General features: G+C 42.8%; 3 protein-coding genes across 8 annotated transcripts; 2 read left to right on the top strand and 1 right to left on the bottom strand.

Annotated features, from left to right (window-relative positions):
• Positions 1 to 701: 701 nt before the first annotated feature.
• LOC141039210 (uncharacterized) lies at positions 702 to 2,172 on the top strand. Its single transcript, XM_073506537.1, has 2 exons — positions 702 to 1,541; positions 2,047 to 2,172. The coding sequence occupies exons 1-2, from the start codon at positions 702 to 704 to the stop codon at positions 2,170 to 2,172; spliced, it is 966 nt and encodes a 321-aa protein (XP_073362638.1).
• Positions 2,173 to 7,073: 4,901 nt separating this feature from the next.
• LOC109762581 (MADS-box transcription factor 30-like) lies at positions 7,074 to 9,178 on the top strand. Its single transcript, XM_020321448.4, has 4 exons — positions 7,074 to 7,380; positions 7,496 to 7,589; positions 7,705 to 7,875; positions 8,765 to 9,178. The coding sequence occupies exons 1-4, from the start codon at positions 7,181 to 7,183 to the stop codon at positions 8,870 to 8,872; spliced, it is 573 nt and encodes a 190-aa protein (XP_020177037.1). The 5' UTR covers positions 7,074 to 7,180; the 3' UTR covers positions 8,873 to 9,178.
• A 5,067-nt stretch (positions 9,179 to 14,245) lies between these two features.
• LOC109762586 (F-box/FBD/LRR-repeat protein At5g22700) lies at positions 14,246 to 19,057 on the bottom strand. 6 transcript variants are annotated; one of them, XM_020321456.4, is made up of 6 exons: positions 18,892 to 19,057; positions 18,686 to 18,784; positions 17,465 to 18,313; positions 17,210 to 17,377; positions 16,837 to 17,107; positions 14,246 to 14,672 (listed from the first exon to the last, which is right to left on the bottom strand). In XM_020321456.4, exons 1-6 carry the CDS (start codon positions 18,949 to 18,951, stop codon positions 14,608 to 14,610), a joined length of 1,512 nt encoding a protein of 503 aa, XP_020177045.1. In that variant the 5' UTR covers positions 18,952 to 19,057; the 3' UTR covers positions 14,246 to 14,607. The 6 variants fall into 6 exon arrangements, with proteins under 6 accessions (XP_020177045.1, XP_020177041.1, XP_020177043.1 ...); XM_020321452.4 differs by having other exon boundaries at positions 16,801 to 17,107; positions 18,892 to 19,056; XM_020321454.4 differs by having other exon boundaries at positions 16,816 to 17,107; positions 18,892 to 19,056.
• Positions 19,058 to 19,316: the final 259 nt, after the last annotated feature.

The following is a 19,316-nucleotide window of genomic DNA, read 5'->3' as shown; positions in this document are numbered from 1 at the left end:
GCGGAGGAGGCTTAGTCCAGAAGCTCGCTTCCGACCAATTCAAGAAGAATTAGCAGGATTTTTCATGAGGGAAGTCATCAATCCTAAAGGAGAACACTATACCGAGGACGAAGAAATTTATATGCATACCCGAGATTGAAACTTGTACGAAGTTGTATATGGTCATCCATCCTAATTGTGTATGGAAACTTGTTCGAAGTTGTATATGGTCACCCGAGATTGAATATATATTATATATTCCTCTTGAATTCTTCTTGTTTGAAATTTCATATGCATGTATATAGTAGCGTAAAATATGTGTACTGAAACTTTATCAAAATTAAAATAAAACACAAAATATAATATAAAAGAAATAAAACACTCCAAACTAAAAAGAAACCAGGTTTAGGGGGGCTAAAACCCTAAACCTGCGGAGGAGCCCTTTAGTCCCGGTTGGCCACGAGAACCGGGACTAAAGGTCCTCCGCCCCGACGGACCACGGGCGCCCACGTGGACGGGCCTTTAGTCCCGGTCAGCCACAAGAACCGGGACTAAAGCCTTTAGTCGCGGTCCGTAAGAGGCGCGACTAAAGGGGGGGTCTTTAGTCGCGCATATTTAGTCCCGGTTGCACAGCCGGGACTAAAGGCTGTTGCGAACCGGGACTAAAGGGCTTTTTTCTACCAGTGTCCCTAGCTACGCGGGCTAATCTGGTAGCTCGAGGGATGGAACTTGAGGATACCCGATGCCTGTTCTGCAACAGAAACACCGAGGATGGTGGCCACCTCTTTATACGTTGCAAGGCTGTGAAGGAGGTGTGGCGAGCTCTGGGAAAAGAGGGAGTCAGAATGGCTATGCAGAACTTTGACGCTGTGGGGGATGTTATGGATCACTTGTGGTCGCTGCCAATGGAAGACAGAGTGCAGATCTTGTATTTCTGGTGGGAGTGGTGGAACGAGAGGAATAGGCTGAGGAAGAACGAGGGAAGAACCCGGCCGGAGGAGATAGTGCATCGGGCTCGGACTGCTACCACGGAATACTGGGATATAGTCGGCAAGCAGAACCACAGCAAACCGAAGGAGAAAACGCAGTGGCGACCGCCGGAAGTGGACGTGCTGAAATTCAACTTTGATGGTGCGTTTGTGCCGGGAGGCAACCAATCTGCATGGGGAGTGATTGCGAGGGACCACACAGGAGACGTCGTTGCATGCATGGCGGGAAAGTGCGAGCACATCAACGATGCCTTTGCAGCTGAATTACAAGCGGCGGCTGGCGCAATGGAGCTAGCAACCCATCTGGGGGCGATCCGGATCTGCCTGGAGACGGACTCACAGCTGTTGCAGTCGGCGCTACTGCCGAAGGAGCCAAGCTTCTCGGCGTACGCCTCTGTTCTGGACGACCTAAAGACCCAAATGAGCCTATGGTTCTCAAAGTGTGATGTTATGGCGTGTAGGAGGGAAGCCAACGCTGCTGCGCATGAACTTGCTAAGCTAGGGTATGAGTGTAATGTGAATGAACCCACTCTTTGGGATGTTAATGTTCCGCCGTCTGTGGCTGGACTGATTGTAGGCGATATGCCTAACTTGGTTACGTAATAAAGCTTTTGCTTTGACCCTCAAAAAAAGGTATGGAACTGCCCATTCCCTGCGTGCATTTACCCTTGGGACCGCACGTCACAATCCGCCCGATGCAAGGTCCCACCTTAGCCACTTCCGGTCGTGCCGTCCTTCCTCACATGCACGCATGTCCTAGTGCCTGACTGAAACTTTACTATTCACTCACTCATGCACGCACGGTAGACTAGAAAAGTCACAAGTAAGCTTTGTTACTAAGGCATCTCCAAAGCTGCCTCTCAAAATGTACCCAATATCTATTCATGATGCGAGAGGAAAACCATCCGTAATTATCCAATTACATTTCAAATAAAATTTAACAAAAATAAACAAATTTGTTGCAAATTTAAACAAACAGGATGATTTTCATTCAAACTTGTACCTGGCATCGCTTATATGTTTATCATCTTCGTTAGTATTTAAATGGCTAATTCAATTATGTGTGTTCTCTTTGCAGGTAAAGTTCACTCGGGTCCTGGCGAGCTTCGGGTTGGACCGATGGGTTCCACCATTGGTCCCGCCGATCAGCCCGATGTGGCGGACGCATTTGGCCGGCCCTATATCCGCCACATTTATGGGCTAGATATGATAGGTGCCGGACAGCCTGAACGTTTGCGCTAGTTTTTTTTGGAGGGGGGGAGGGTTAGGTGGCTGTTTTTTGACTTGGCGGTGTTCGAGTTGTCCGACGGAGCATTTAGAGGGGGAAGCGGGGGTCCGGTTGGAGATGTTCTTACCCCTTTCCATTAACCGCTCAATGGAAAATATAGTTTGTTTGACTCCTGCCCTCCCATTTAGCGTTAGTACTTTTCCTGCTTGTGTTCGTGCATGTCCTTGTCCTTGGTGTCTTTGTTTACCTCTTACTTCTTGGTTTGTTTGAAAAAGAAGTTCACCAATTAAATACAACTTTGGATCAAGTTTTACAATGTCCATAATACACATGATGTGATGAGGAGTGAACCTCCATGGTTAAGGCAAGAAATTATTTTCATTTGTAAGGGGTTTCATATCGGTATAAAGACAACACATAAAGCATTTTCAATTGTGAATATTTAGAAAACAAATAAACAAACAAAATATGAGGGTAGAAAACACCCCTCTAGCTAATTGTAGCTATAATGGTAGCCAGTGCATATGTACATTTGCTTTGTCTAAAATTTGCCGGTGCACACACATGTTTTTGGTACGTTAACTTGAAGTGCATATTTTATTATTTTCCGACCTTTGGAGTTTGTGATTCTCCTTTTTTAACTCGCATGGCTGGTGCTCTGTCGATTTCATATTGATAGAGAAAAAGTAAACAATTACATAGTGGCTAGTTTATGAGGGAAAGTAGGGCAAAAACCAAACAAATAAGAAAAAGGGAAAAACCAACACCGACGCCGACCAAGCTAGACCACCACCACCAATGTGACCGCCACCCGAGAGTACCGGACAGAATCTTGCAAAACGCCTGCAAGGTAGAAATGTCTATGGATGCCATCGTCATCAATATCGCCCTCCGTCAAAAGCCAAGCTTTCGCCCTGAACTACACACAACAATTCAGCCCACCTCAGGGAAGAGTCCAGCCACACCAATTAGCTACCATGGCAACCTCATCTCCTAGGAGACGCAACCTAGTAGAGAGCAAGCATTCTTAGACCGGGCCTCCAAGGAGGAGAAAGATGCCCATGAGTGCAATCATTGCTAGCATTGACCCCGTCGAAGACCAAGCTTTCTCCAGCGCCTTGAGGCTTTCCATCGGAAATGAAAAAACTAGCGGTGCCGGTTTCTACCGGGGTCCTGCATTCGCCATGTGTGCAGCTGTACATAATGCATACGAGTACTCTACCGAATTTAACTGTTTTGTGATGTTTTTGTGGAATCATCCATTGTATAGGAACAGAGGATTCATTGCACTTAGACTATTTTACTCTTTCATCCCATGGTCCATGCAACCATATTTTTAGTCTGATTCTAAAATTTGTAACACTTTTAACTTTTGAACCAATGATCCGATTTAGAATCCGTTGGCAGATTAGTGAATAAAACTCATGTGAAATGTGAGATGATACGGCAATGAAACTAAAGTGAACCAATAATAATAACCTGCAAAAGATATTGTAATAAACCATAATAAAACTTATACCAAATCTGAGATAGAGCATAGAATAATGGAATGAAACAATAACGGAGACATGCAAAGAGGAATGCATGAATAAATACTGAAAAGATGTAAAATTGTGATGATATCGAAATGATATCGTGTAGAAAATATGTGAAGAGAACACTTTTAGTGTCCAGCCCAACCATGAAAGATATTGTGACAAAATGACATGAAACTTATTTGAAAGCTCCAAAAATAGAAATGAAACCTGAATGAAATAATAGTGAAATCTGGAATGGAAAAGTAGTGAAACCATGTAATCAAAAAAGTTTAAAGAAACATGTAAAAATACGATGAAACACACATGTAATAGTTTCATATAAGTTTCAATATGATTTCATGATTTGTATTTGATTGTTTTAGAGGTGTTCAAAATTGATCTCGTTTTGAAGATTTAAATATCATGAATACTAAGTGTTCAAAATTTATCTTGTTTTGAAGATTTAAATAACGTGAATACTAATATTCAACGGTTTGTCAATCGGAAATTTGGTTCAAACTATATAATCAGTACAAACTATATAATCAAATTGAAAAGAGTTGGTGGGTGAGATGTAACTCTGCTGTGGGTTGGTTCAAAAGATGACATACTACCTTTTGATTACAAACCATACCCACTACTCACTTTGTTGTGGGGTCTCCTCGCTAGCTGTCCCACACGTCATAGAGAGAAGGTAATATGATCTACATGGGTTGCACAATGCATAGTATGCAGTTGATAATACGTATCCCATATGTGTACATGCACACATGGCGTGCATGCAGGACTCCACTAGAAACCGACACCGCTAGAAAATCCACACTCGGCTTTCGACCTAACCAACCCCTGGGAAGGAGCCCAGCCACTGGCAACCTGCAAGACCAAGTCGAAGCTCCATCCACACCTGCACCGGTGAGCTGGAATCGCATGGAACTGAGAAAACCGCACCGCCACTACAACAACCATGAAGCTCAAACCAAACCAGCGCCAGCACCACGACAACTAGCACCGCACACCTCCTGATGGTGTTGCGGCCAACAACAGACGACCATGCCACGCAGCCAAGGATACCATCAAAGGCCGGCAAACGCGGCCTGATATGGCACCCAATCCATTACGCAAGCAATCGAAACCAGCTGCAGAAGCCTCAGATGTCGGATGAGCGCCGGAGCAGCTGGGTCGCACAACCCAGATGGGGGTGGTATGTTTCTCCTGTAGTTTTTATTTAAATTATCCATTATCAGAGTTATATTAGTTTCCACATATAATCATAATTCCTCATTGAAACTTTATTCAGAGTTGATTGCATCGGCTTGAGCATGGAGTGGACCACACCGTTGGTACAACTAAGATTATGTAATAATTCCCCTCTCCATGATCTAGGCCAACAAGAAGGGCGACCGATCTATCATCTTCCTTAGCGATACTGCCAGTCCCCTCTCTGTCTATCTGCCCCTTTGGCGTTGGGAGGGGGTAGGATCCCAGGGCGTCAATCCGGTGGTGGTAGAATTAGGAATAATGATAAATTTAATGAGGTAAAATCTAAGTTGCTTATATTCATGGCTGCTTCGATAGGGATGCCAGTTTTGCCCATGGGTATGGGTACCCGTGGGTACCCTACCCGAAAACAATGGCATGGGAAAGACTTGGAGAGGTTTTGTACCCATGGTCATGGGTAATGGGTATCCATACCCGTAAAATATATGGGTAGGGCATATGCGTACTAAATTGCGCCCATGGGTAAGCCAATGGATACTCACAAACAATGTTAAATGAAACTAACTCCTATGATATGTGGAGTGAACATCCAACTCTCATGGCCCACCCTAAATCTCATATTCCCTAAATTGTCCATAGCACATAGGGGCAAACGTATTTGCTCGCCACTCCTGCGTCATATGTGTCTCCTCAAGTGATGAAATCTCGACTTATCGTCATCGAACACCTGTCCATCTCTCGATCTAGCGATCCCCAATTTCCACTGCCGCCTCTCACAACGTCGGGGTACCACTAACCATTGCTCATACTCGCTTGATTCCTCCAAGAGGCCACCCACCGGATGAGGCCGCGTCGATGCTAGCTATACTGCTCGCCCATCATCACTTGAATTTTAGACTCATTTCTCTACTTTTTAAAAATTTAAATGCCATTGTACCCATTGGATACCCATTGGGTATAGGATACCCGATGGGTATGGGCATGAGTAGCAATTTATGCCCATGTATATTGAAACGGGTGGGTATAGAAGATTTCTGTGGGTATGGGTTTGGGCGGAAGAAGGTCGTACCCGCCCATACCGTACCCTACCCATGGCCATCCCTACTTCGAGCCCAAGTGATTTCTTTCATCGTTTTGACATGGAGAAGTTGTTGAAATTAGCTAAAGTTTATCCTGATGGCTTCAATAACAAAGATATGGCAACGCTGGAGCATGAACGTGACCTCTAAATCGACAATATACTCCTTGATACAAGGTTTTCTAGCTTGGACAAAGTAGGTAATCTGTCTAAACTGATGGTGGATACAAGGAGGCCATTGTTGAGAGATGTTTTTCAGCTATTAAGATTGTGAAGAAGGCACTGCATAAGAAAATTGGTGATGGTTATTTGCTCCATGGCCTAATTTGCTTTGTCGAAAATGAACTGCTGGAACACAATTCTGAAGGAAGTGATTGTTGATCGTTTCCATAAGATGAAAGATCGTCACCGGGAAATGTAATGGTCTAATACCTTGCATCGTTTATATCTTTACCATCTTCATTAGTACTTAAATGACTAATCTGATTATGTGTGTTCCCTTGACAGGTAACGACATTTATGTAAGAGACAAATATTCTTTTTTGCAACCTATAAACCATTGGGCTATAAAGTCTTTTTGTATGGTCTGTCCAGAAAATAGTTTAAAAAAATCAAAAAGTCCTGAAATTTTGTGGTATCAAACTCTTGGTCGACCATTATACTCACATACGAAGTTTCATGAAGGGAATGGCACATGTGATATCTTAGTGAAGACATTCGGGACCTTGCTATTCATTGAAACATTTTTATAGCTTCAATTTCACTTTTTTTCCTCGGAATACCATAAACATGTTTACCATCTGGAGTAGAATAGGAATTCAGCGCTGCCAACAGAATCATTTATTATAGAGCACCGCATGGAGACCGTCAAGACCCGGCTAGTTGTTGCACCGAGACGTTAATTATGACCGTCGAAGTCCCAGTTCGCGTGACGAGACAAATTCCGATCGACGACGACTTAACTCCGCGTGCGTGCTGAGATGACAATTTCGTCAGTGTGAACATAGTGACCACTTTTCTTGGACGGCCATACTGGCCGGGACTTGCATATGCCGAGATTAATGGAGGATTGATTGATTATAAAGTACAGTGCTTCTCTCGCGAACTAGCCACTTGTGAGCTTCGTGCTACTACTTGTGAGCTAGCTAGTCCCAACTCCCAAGAGATTAAGATGGGGAGGCGTGGGAAGCTGGAGGTGAAGAGGATCGTCGACGACGCTTCGCGGCGGGTGACCTTCTGCAAGCGGCGCGGCACGCTGCTGAAGAAGGCGCGTGGGCTAGCCGTGCTCTGCGACGACGACGTCAGCCTTGGCCTCGTCGTCTTTTCCAGTACCGGCAAGGTCGCCGGCGACTACTGCAGTCCGAATACAAGGTAGCTAGGCTGATCTGTCCCGTCCGTTTCTTACGTGCATGCGTATCCATAGATTACTGCTAGCTACAGTATAGTACGTTGCTGTGACATGGTACTCCCCTTGTCATTTGGTAAGCTGGAGTGATCTCATTCAGCGCTACGAGCGCGAGAGCACTCCCAGCACCCAGCTCCAGGTCCAGGACACAAACCAAGATGGTGATCATCATCAGGTACGTACGGTTCGTTAACAAGCAAGCAAACACGTACGCATACTACCTACAGTAGTACATAGAACGAACAGTTTGTACACTTAATAATGAATGAATCTTTGGTGCGTGCGTGCAGCAACTGTTGGCGGAGGTGGCAAGGTTGAGGCAAGAGATCGACCATCTCGAGGGCAGCCTGAGGAGGCAGACCGGAGAAGAAGACCTGTTGTCATCCGGCGTTACCGCGGCGGAGCTCCACGATCTGCAGCACCACGTCGGGTCGGCACTGGGAAAAGTCCGTCATAGAAAGGTAAGCAGGATAGGATCGGAGTACGTACATTTTACGCATCAAGCTACGTTGATAAATCTCCCTGCTCACATCACATGCAAATTAACGTTGAGGCTGTTGGAATTAACCACGAGTCTGGGACCCGCTCGGACCAGAAACAAGTCACCGAATAGGACTTGTAGTAGTTAGCTAGGTTAGCTTCTATATAATCCTATGTACCCCGTGTAATCTTGGTAACTCAGATCAAAGCAATAAGATAATCAGGAACGGCACGTTTCTGTTGCCATACATCGACGCCTTGTGTTCACGTGTCCTGCTAGTTGAGAATCGGCAGCCGGCAACGCGTACGTGTAGGCGTACGCCGCGTACGTGCGTTGTGGTACGGTGAGAATCAATCGAGCTACTAGCCTGCCAGCTTGCTCCTTGAATACGTACTCGTGTATCTCGACGGCCAAAAGTACAGATTGTCTGAATCGCGTCGTATAAAGTACGTCGGAAAGTACTCGATGTACGGGTCTGTGCCAACAGAGGCTTCTCTTCCTCCTTGTTTTGATGGGTGCAGGACGAGCTCCTGAAGCAGCAGGATGACCTTCTGAACCAACAACTGGGCTAATCAAATCGCAAGGTTCGCACGTACTACGTGATTTAGTTACAGTCGTATCTAAGTGGACCATGCATTGCAAACTTTGAGTACATCGCATAACTTTGAGTACGATTTTCACTTATTATATACCTACAAAATTATTATGAAGATATATGAAATAGAATTGTTTTGCAAGGCAAATACGATGATACTATTGTTACGTATTCAATTCATGTATTTTGATATATATTAATGGTCAAAGTGATGCATCAAAACCGTGCAAAATCAACAACTGTTCATCCGATGCTATGTTCACGCGTGGTGCAGGTGCACCTCCTGGAAGAAGAGATGCTACTGGCCACGGCGGCGTTCCTGGAGGTGGAGGTGGACATGGACATGGAGGCGTCGACGTCACTGCAGCCGACGTTGCCATAGCTCCACGGCCCAGACGTGCGCTGCTTCGGACTGCAGGACGTACCACGGCATGCATGCACGCGCGGCTGTGGTGATGAATTGAAGGCCGACTGCCAATCAACACACTGCTAGAAGTACTACCATGCATTATTGATACTACTACTATTAACTCTGGTGATTAAGGATAGTAATTAAAGGTTGCACACCATGCATTATTATAGTCCATGGTAATTGTCTGCGTTGGTTTCGTGCTGGAGGCGGATTGATACCGCCTGCAATACTCCAATTCTTTTGGTGGTGGTTTGTCTAGTAGAATCGCGTGCAATACTGAACATATCACTCATATAATTTCCTGCTATAGCTACCCCAAATTCTCTGATTTGGCAGGCAATACTCAAGCATAGAAAATAGCATAGTACATCTCAAGCATGACATCACATCACATAAAAAGTTACTGACAAAGACGCATAAAACTCATTGACAAAGAGCAGGTACCATTTCTTTAATAACACAAGTATACGACAGACCTGAAGATCAAAACTACGACATTTTACAATATACATGCAACAATTTGAATGCAGTAAGAATGAAAGAATGCAGAATGAGTGATCCCAATTCACCCGTACCAAAAAGTCATCACGGGTCAGGATTCATCCAGCCGAAACTCCCCCTTCTTTCAAGATATGTTCAAGCAAGAATTCAGCTACCATGACACTTATTGCCGCTAGGTCATTTTTCCACAGCTTGTTTCCGGTTATGTTTTAAAAACTCTGTAATGATTGATATGATACTCCCAGCATCAAACCGCAAGAATATCATCAACTAGAAAAACTAAAAGTGAGTTCAAATGTACTACCTCCCTGCTTATAGGATTTCCCGCCGAAGCCTTACTCATCACGAGGTTCATGCTGTACACATGGAACCCACACACTGGTGCCCCTTTCTGGCTGTTGGTGACACTAATAAATATTGTAGAGATGTGTGGTGATATCATCAAACAAATAATGTACAATGTGGCAACTTCTTCTGGTGGGTACTCACCGGAACATCATGGATGTGTATGAAATTATTTAAGGCAGACTTTGTTGTCCCTCCTTCATAAATGTATAGTTGGAATGGTCTGAAAATGCACAAAAGAAATGTATTCTAATATTCATTTATTATATAATTTAGATAGTGTTGATGTGAACTTAAATACACCTGTCAAGTAGCTTCTCGAGGTCCCAAAATCGGTATTTGACTGTTTATAAGAATCCAAATAATATACTTTCCCTTCATCCGTAAATATAGCAACAAGAACCTAGTGAAACCTAAAAAATATACACAACACATTAAGATTACCAGCATTTCTTTGTCTTCAGCTTGCTGGTTGGGGCAGGGTCGTCGGCAATGTCCTCACCAGGGACCTCAGGGTATCCCAATACTTCTGGGAGCACTTCTCCCATGAAAAAGTCATTTTGTGCTTCTTTATCTTTCCTAATTAACAAGGAGAAAATATCATTTGATCATACTGCAGAAGTAAAAATAAATTGTGGTCAGGGTTTTCTTGATGACTAACAAGCTTCTTCAATATCTTCTCTGGTCACTTTTCAGCGCCATCAGTACCATCAGCACCATCGACATCCAGAGTATTTTCAGCGTTCAGAGAATCTGTTCAGTAACACCCGATGACTTGTGCGATGGTTTTCTTGCTCTTACCCAATTTATGGTTCCCGGGTCATGGATGTAGCCAAAATTTGGGGGAAGGTTGGCGATCACAAGCTGCTCATCCTCCTGCTCTCAAACCTTGGCCTTGCCCGCATACCCAACGTTTCCCATATGATGTGGGAACTAGTTCAATATGGCAATTTCTCTGTCCTCCCGAATTTTCTCTTTAAATTCACGTGTGCTTTTCTGCCGCAAAAAATCATCCCACACACATGCCTCAGTTTGCCTGTAACGCTCAAAGGGCGTTACTTTCTGCTCAACAAACTTATTCACAAGGATTGACTTCCATCCGGCGAAACATTTTTTAGCAGTAAGAAGAGCTGACCGCATGAGAGCCTTTCGTGTTCCGGTTCTATAATGCAGTAGCCCAAGATTTCGCGGACGATTGATTCAAGATGATTATGCGATATAGATGCCCATTTCGCATTTGTATATTAGACTCAATCAGGAACGACAATCGCACAAACCTTTTTCAACATCTTTCTAGCATTATCTGGTGCAATTGGAGTGGCCGTGGTCAGATTGATGTCGGTGATCCTGAATCTGATTTCCCACCTTGGGGAACTCCCTACCACCGGATCGCGCCGGCCGGATTTCTCTCTGAGCGACGAACACATGCGTAGACGATGGAAAGAAACACAGTAGTACGACACAAGGAAACGAGTATTTTGTGCCGCGCAACTTCCTCGGCGTTTCGTTCTCTTTCCTTTTATTCAATGAGAAACAAACTGGGCGAAAACTACGCCACAAACGCACCATCCCACGGCTTCGGATCGTGGACTCACCCATACGCTACAAAAACGTAACCACGACCTGGCCGAGCGTGTACACCCACCTCAGACCAAGTTTAATGCATGCAACACGTTACATGTATAATTCTCAAAAAAAAAAACACGTTACATGTATTGTACCAACTATATGCAGACTCAACTATACACGATCACAATTCTTTGATACACGTTGAACATTTTTCAAATACATGATGTATATTTTTTTCAGATACCTGTTTTGAACATTTTTCGAAAACATGTCGAAGATATTTGAAATACACAATGATCATTTATTTTAATGGCACATAACATTTTTTAAGAACTACAAAAACATTTTTTATATGTATAAACATTTTCTTAATATGTCACATATTTTATCTGAGAGGTCCCAAACATTTTTTTCAAACTATGCACACATTTTACATTGTATCATTTTTTTAGAATACTTCATGAACATATTATTGAGATGCGTGAACATTTTTTAAAATTCCAAATACTATTTTTCGGAAGCTATCACCATTTTCTAAAAGTTGCATGATTTTTTTACACTTCTTTAGTTTTTTAAAAAATGTGTGATGAATGTTTGACTAAATTAATTTTGTAAATGTATAATATATATATATATAATATTTTTATAATTGTTTTAGAAATGCATACAAAAGTAAAAGAATGAAAAAAAAAAAACCTAGCACTACTTGTGCCGACCCACAGTGCGCTCGCTTGAGGCGATGGAAGCTTCCATCTCTCGTCTAGCGAGATATATGGGTGTTCTTTTGATTTAAGAAATATATGGGCTCTGGGCTATGTATCACTTGCTGCGATACAGAGCAGTTCTCCGGAAATGGGTCGGCCAAACACGTGAGAGGAGTACAAGGTTTTTTCCTTTTTTTTTATTACTCTGGCACAAGGTTTTTTCCTTTTTGTTTTATTACTCAATTCTTTCTTATTTTAAATGAGACTAGATTTTCGTGAAAAATGCTCATCACATCGTCCAAAAAATTCAATGCAGTGTTAAAAATTATTTTCTCAATTACGAAAAGTGTTTGTGACAATTAAATAATATTCCCGTGTTACAAGAAGAATGTACATGAAGTTTTTCAAAAACGTGTATATAATTTTATTTAAATAGTGTAATTCAAAAAAATGTTTCACACCATTCAAAAAATATTAAAAAATATTCATGTATTTCAAAAGCATGTGCGTGACATTTTTAAAAAACATTATACAATGTAAAAAAATGTTTGCAAGGAATAAAAAATATTTCGTACCATTAAAATAATTGTACGTGAAATTTTATATAAATATTCTGATTTTTTTTATATTTTCAGAAATGTTTATACAATGTAAAAAAATCACATGGTTTAACAAAAATGTTTAAAATTGATCAAAATAATTCTCAAAATATATATTTAAGAAAATGTACATCATGTATTTGAAAAATGTTCAACGTGTATCAAAAAATGTTCCACGTGTAGATGAAAATGTACAGTGTGAAGTAGACATGTGTTCAAAGAAAAAAGCAGAAAGGAAAATAGAAAAAAATAAACAAAGAAAACCGGTGAGAAGCCACAAAAAAGAAGATTCCTAAGAAAAACAAAGAAAGCCAAAAAAATGATGAAGAAACACACAAAAAAACGAAGAAACCCAGTGACAAAACACAGAAAAACAGTCGAAAACTAAGAAAACTGAAGAAGCAAACCGGAAGAAACGAACAGAAAATCAAAGGTGTACAACCGTTATTGAAACGGCCCATTAGCTGCGCAATGTAGGCAAGCCAGAGCTACATCTCGTAATAGGCGAGATAGATATAGCTCTAGCGTTGTCTAAAAAAAAGATATAGCTCTACCGAGATATGGAGCCCCCGCGAGCAAACGGTCCCTTAACACCACTGTGTTGGTACTGGCATCACAACAGAAAAACATAGTGCATTCAATTTCAGTATGATGATCAGTGTACTGTGTATTTGGTTTTCTGTGAGATTCCCCAGCTAGATTTTTCTTCTGGTGCCCCAGCCAGAGTCGAAATAGCTTTGTTACTCTTCGATGTTCAGAATGCAGAGTAGAGTTCAGAATTTGTTGCAGAAAGCACTAGATCTTATAACAAGGGGACACTTTCTATATATTTTACTACATTCCAGATATAACCACATATACGACACTCAGTCAGTTGTAGAAGATGTAAATTATACTTTAACAACTGGACTAAGAAAACTAAAAAAAATAAAGAACTTCATTTTTCACTGTCTATCCACCAATATATAATGAGTTTAAACCCTTCATGTACCCATCAGCCACCATCAGGACAAGTGTGTACTAGAACATAAACAAACTCCAATGGAACTTTATCACAATCTCAATGAAAATTACGCCTGGTGGCTGACCTACCTTTTGTGCCAATCTGCACTAGAAAGGTAGCTAGCAGTACTAGAATCCACAGAAGTCCTTGATCTTCAGATAACAAAAGGTAACAAAGTTCTCCTTCCTGAGCTTGGACATGGCTGAATTCAGCACCTGCCATCCTCGAGGCCGTGCCACAGCTTCAGTACGCGCCCTTCCCTAGCCGGGAGCCTGTCCAGGACCAGGAGCAGCCCCTCCCTCAGCTGCCTCTGGAAGATGGCCACCTCCGGGTCTTCCAGTGATGTGTCTAGGGTCACATCCTGCATTTCAAACACCCGTCAGACAGACTCATTCGCCGCATTCCGATCAGGGGACGCAGATCTGGCGATGCCGTTGTCACTCTCATCCTCCTCATCTTTCAGGTGTTATAGACAGGGTGAACGGGGTGATCAGCGACATTTGTAGCAAGGCAACCCCAAGATTTCGGGTCACATTCACTCGAACAAACCGCTCAGTTCATTGCGATGCTAAGCCGCACTAGGCCCATGTTTTATACAGCTCGAAGATTCGATACCCGCATATATATAATTCGAAGAGGTCTTTCATTTTTCACCTGGAGAATGAACCTATAAGCAGTTTTTTTTTTAATGAAAAAGGTTTCCCTCCGATTTCATTAACGAAACCAAAAGCGAGCACAAACGAGGTCCCGTCCAGGCCATCAGGTTTTTATCAGATCGCATCACAGCAACACTAAGCTAAGAACTACCCTGCCGCATAGGAATACAAAAGATGCATCGCATACATCATTTTGCCATAGAGTTATTCTCCCACAAGTTCAAGGTTACAAGCCGAACAACAAGAGAGGAGGCCTATCTTTCTTCGCTGGCCTCAGCCTTCCAGCCGCTGAACTTCTAGTCTCCATCCCTGCGTCGCCTTGTATATCTCACTTGCCACCCGCTCGATTAGTTTTGCTCCCAGTTGCAGTAGTTTTTCCTCCGGCTTTTTTCTCTGCGAAATCGACCAATCAACAATCCAGTTGCACATAAGGCGAATGAATATCATTGGATCATATATTTTCCTCAATCTGAAGATTATATCATTTCTGCATTTCCAGAGAGCCCAGAATATTGCAGCACTCCCCACCAAGACTAATTTCTTCTCTGGTTTCTTAAAGGTATTTAGCAACCCCCCCCCCCCCCCCCCCCCCAAGTAATCATTGTAGTTAACTGGGATACATCTAAGATCGAAAGCACATTTGATCAGGCTCCAGACCAATCTGGCCGCTGAGCACTCAAAAAACAAGTGATCTACATTTTCATCTTTTCCACAGTACACACATTCTTTTGGCCCCTTCCATCCTCTTCTGATCAAGTTGTCTTTTGTCAAAATGCTTCTTCTGGCCATCAGCCAGAAAAACATTTTAATTTTAGATGGAATTTTAATAATCCCACCCCATCATTGATCAAAAAGGAATACAGAGATTTAACTGAGAACTTTCTATTTTTAGTAAGCATCCACATGGGTTGATCTTTTCCCCCATGTATCCTCACTTCCTCACATCTTTGTTTCAAGTTGTTCCAAAGTTCAGTTGTTTCTCTAGTCAAAGTTCTTCTAAAGCTAAACCCCTGCCACCCTCTGCTCACAGCCTCTGCCATTGAAATATTATGATCAAAGCTGATATTATATAACCTAGGGTATAGGTCTTTTAGAGGTCTAGATCCTACCCACCAATCTTCCCAAAATCTAGTTTCATTTCCATCCCCAATTGTCTTCTTAACATGCTGAAAATAGTTTTTTTAACCCCCATCAGACTGCTCCAAAACTGGGAGTCCCCAGGTTTCTTATCCAGTCCAGGCAGACATCTATAAGCAGCTTTACTTGTTCTTTTCTTAGACGAGCAGGAATAACAAAGTTCAGATAAGAAAAGGTAACAAAGTTTACTGGGGATACAAATTAGATATTAATAGTTTCTCAAAACAAAGTTGCATATAGGAATAACCACAGTTAAGATAACACAGTGCAAGACTCCCTAACAGAGAACCATAACTCCCTCCAGGATCAGGATACAGCGAGGTAAAACAGATGCCAGGGGATTACAGAAACTTGAGCAAGATAGCATTCCACAAAGATCTACTACTAATTATCCAGAGGCGATGACGGCACTCGTTAGTGATGGTGCTGAAGAGATCCTTCGCCTTGCTGGGCCGAAGAAGCATCCATTGCTGCAGGAAAAGTAATACGCAAAAGAGAGTGTCGGTTGGATGCTTGATAGCCTTGCGCTAAAGATAACATTATTTCAGATGTTCCAGAGAGCCACTAAATAGCAGTAATCCCAAATCAAAGATAGATAATCGGTGCTCCCAGTCGCATCATATTTCAGCCAGGTAATCATATCTTGGACAGACAAAGGGCGCCAATTCCAACCCAAAAAGTCCGGAACGAAAGACAAGACAAAAATAGCAATGGGACAGCAAAAGAAAAGATGATCAGTTGTTTTAGTTTCCCCGCACAGCGTGATGTTTCATCTGTAGGCCCATGTCTACGAAGTATTTGTTCTCACATGGAGTCTCTATGACGGAGAACCCTCCACTGCCATGTAAAAATCCTGATCCTCCAAAGAAGTTTTAGCTTCCAGAGTTTCACCGATTATGGGGTTTGGACTCCCTGATGGGAAAGCCAACGATACATTGGTTTCGTGGTATAAATTTTGTTACCAGTGAGCTGGCATAACAGCTTTACTTTTTCTAGAGTTTGCAAATGTACATGAACATATACAGATGCAAATTTGTTTGAACTTTCATGACTAAGGTTCTTCCAGTAGCTCCAATAATAGCACACATAGAAAGTGAGGAAAAGGCATGACAAATAACCCTCACAAGTTGATGTAAGGCATGATGAGAAAGTGAGGAAAAGGAACAGATGCATTGGACACACATAGATTATTTTTTCCTTTTTTGTCTCTAATAGAAGAGAGGCAATGGCGCAATGCCACAAATAGTAACCAAAACAGTCACTACAGAAGCATTACATGAACAAATAAACTTCTCACATCTACACTGAAACTTAATGCTGCGTACTTTACACTACCGAAGATTACTTGATAGTACATAGATGGGAAAATGATTGGTTTACTCACTGTGAAGGGGAGCACCTGAGACATTGATCACCTTACCGAAGCGCTCGGAGGTAAGTTGCGCCCACTCACAGACCCCTGGTAAAATTTTGTGCAGGTCGGTATTATCACCCAGATATCTTGTGCCTGTGATCCTTGGTTCTATTGTCAGTTTCTCAAGAACAGAAGCATTTCCCAAGATACAGCACGCCAGCTTAATCTGAGCCTTGTAACAGCGAAACCCGCTCATGAAGACTGCCTTGAGATGATCATGCCGGCGCATACCCACCACCTCAGCACTGGACACACCACTGGATGACACATAGAACATCTGCATTGGAAGCTTGCGATCATTTTTTCAAACTAATCAAAGTACAGTTCTTTCTTCAAGGTCCGCATATTAATATTTCTTAATAAATAAAACGACACTCACATTCAATTGCAATGTCTCCAGTTGGGGTGCAGCATCCAAACAATAGGCCAGTTGAAGAACTTCAATGTCGTAATTGGCTTCTTGTGGTCTTGAATGGACAATTATTCTACAAGTCATGTGCCTCAAATGCATAAACATTCCGTCAGGTCTTGTTGGCAGTTTCTGCAACTGAAATATTACCCAAGCAAATAAGATGACGTTGGCAACAACACTAATTTTCAAGAACCATGAGGTAAGAAAAAAATTTCAACTAACCTGTGAATATTTTGATAGAGCAACAGATCGCACATTTAATATCTTCACTGGCAAAATGCTTGGAACTGCAGTGAATGCCTTGGCCAGTCCTTTCTTACCACTAAACATTATTGTTGCCTTCTTTAATTTTGAGCAACCATGATGCACTATGGGGACCACTTGCCCTTTGTACTCAAAATGAGAAAGATCTGCAGCATAAAACTCGACCATCTCCACTTCCATTCCATCAATTAGCAAATGCTGGAGTTTATCAAGTTGCTGTGGTATGATTAAATTAGTTAAACCGGAGCACTCGATCATCTCTAGGTCCTCAAGTGCTGCACAATTTGCCAAAAAGCCTGTAAAGTCTCCGGATATCGTGACTGATTGCAGAACAAGCCTTCTGAGTATTGTAAAGCCACATATTGCTGAGTGTGGCTTTATAACAACACCTCCAAGAAACAAGGACCGTAGAAATGAGCTACCTTGAGCATCTAATAAGGCCTCAAGATGCAAGTGGTTTACTTCTTCGAACACGTCCTTGAACCTCAGATCAAGATGTATTATCTTTGCCTTCGATGAGGCGGCAAACCGAATCCACCTGTCGAGATGAACAGAGTCCTCCTCGAACAGGCCACACCTGATGCTGAACTTATTGATCCCTATCCGACTATGCTGCTGAATAACACAATTTACTGTCTCAATGCATTTTGCTTGTTGTATTTTGGTATCATTCTCATGCAGATAACGGGGGCCTTTAAAAGATAAATTACAGCGGAATGTCCAGAGCATTCTCCAACTTGTTGAAACAATGCTTGTCCTCACAGCCTCTTTCAGTGGAAGAAGCGACATTATAACAGCTTGAACATCCTGTGACAAGAAAGGACCTGTATTTTCAGGATGGTTGAATTTTGACTAGAACTGACATTATAACAGGTAGACACAGTGACCTGAAACTGCATATATTTGAAAGAGAAATCTGAAACAAACTGCAATTATTTTATTTTATTTTATTTTTTGCCGCAGTTTCACTGAGTCCCTCATGATCCTTGCAGGCAAGTTAATGTGTTATTGACGCCGAAAACAAGTTAATAAAGATGCCCTAAAACAGCGGAAGCCCCAATCCCAGAAAACACCAGTCTTTTATGTTCCAAAGTTGCAGATCTGTGGTCCTTGGAGAAGACACAGGCAACACATCAAGAAGATGAGAAAGAGGAACTGAACTGACGGAACGGAAATTACCACGGGCAGGTCCTCCATCCTGAAGGACGGCGCGTCGCCGGCGCCGTGGTGGTGCTCCGACCTGCTCCGCTTTGCCGCCGGCCCCTGTCCCATGGGTTGCTGCAGGGAGGGAGGGAGGAACCGCAGGTTAACCGAGAAAAGGGATTCCTCAGATCGATGGGAAAACCTAGGAGAGAGGAGAGGGGAGAGCGTGGTAGTGTACTCACTTGTGGATCTACAGGATGTGGAGCAGGAGGAGCCACTTCGTCTTCCTCGGCTCCGGCCATCGCTGCTGCTCCCCTCCGACCCACGTTCCCCTCTTGGTGCCAAGGGGGCAACGCTTTGCAATTACTGAGAGCGGAGGTGTTTACAAGGTGCAGGCTTGCATAAGATTTCAATAAGAGCTAGCAGCCACCTTAAAACCGCGACCCTTAGAGCATCTTCATCCGCCTCTCAACAAACACCCAAGGCACATTTTTGATCGTCGGCGCTAAAAAAAATCACCCAGTCACGTCCCAAGAGACCAAATTTCGTCGGTTTGGGCCGAAATTGACGCCGGTGAATCCAGGTTGAACCCAACATGCTGGGGGCCGACCGGGGGCACCAGGGGAAAGAAAAATGGCACGAAAACAAACCGCGCCAGATTTTCCCC

The sequence above is a fragment of the Aegilops tauschii genome, chromosome 1 (genome assembly GCF_002575655.3).
Source record: "Aegilops tauschii subsp. strangulata cultivar AL8/78 chromosome 1, Aet v6.0, whole genome shotgun sequence".
NCBI lineage: Eukaryota > Viridiplantae > Streptophyta > Magnoliopsida > Poales > Poaceae > Aegilops > Aegilops tauschii.
Note: the sequence above shows the minus strand (reverse complement) of the source record. Positions and strands in the feature narration are given on the sequence as shown.

What these genes read in the sequence shown, in the direction of transcription:
- LOC141039210 (XM_073506537.1), top strand. Translation starts at nt 702, where the DNA reads ATGGAACTTGAGGATACCCGATGCCTGTTCTGCAACAGAAACACCGAG. An exon ending in CGTCTGTGGCTGGACTGATT is followed by an intron (nt 1,542 to 2,046) that starts GTAGGCGATATG and finishes TTCTCTTTGCAG; the next exon opens with GTAAAGTTCACTCGGGTCCT.
- LOC109762581 (XM_020321448.4), top strand. Translation starts at nt 7,181, where the DNA reads ATGGGGAGGCGTGGGAAGCTGGAGGTGAAGAGGATCGTCGACGACGCT. An exon ending in AAGATGGTGATCATCATCAG is followed by an intron (nt 7,590 to 7,704) that starts GTACGTACGGTT and finishes GCGTGCGTGCAG; the next exon opens with CAACTGTTGGCGGAGGTGGC. An exon ending in GAAAAGTCCGTCATAGAAAG is followed by an intron (nt 7,876 to 8,764) that starts GTAAGCAGGATA and finishes CGCGTGGTGCAG; the next exon opens with GTGCACCTCCTGGAAGAAGA.
- LOC109762586 (XM_020321452.4), bottom strand. Translation starts at nt 18,951, where the DNA reads ATGGCCGGAGCCGAGGAAGACGAAGTGGCTCCTCCTGCTCCACATCCT. An exon ending in GGATGGAGGACCTGCCCGTG is followed by an intron (nt 18,314 to 18,685) that starts GTAATTTCCGTT and finishes TTCTTGTCACAG; the next exon opens with GATGTTCAAGCTGTTATAAT. An exon ending in CTCAGGTGCTCCCCTTCACA is followed by an intron (nt 14,673 to 16,800) that starts GTGAGTAAACCA and finishes TCGATTTCGCAG; the next exon opens with AGAAAAAAGCCGGAGGAAAA.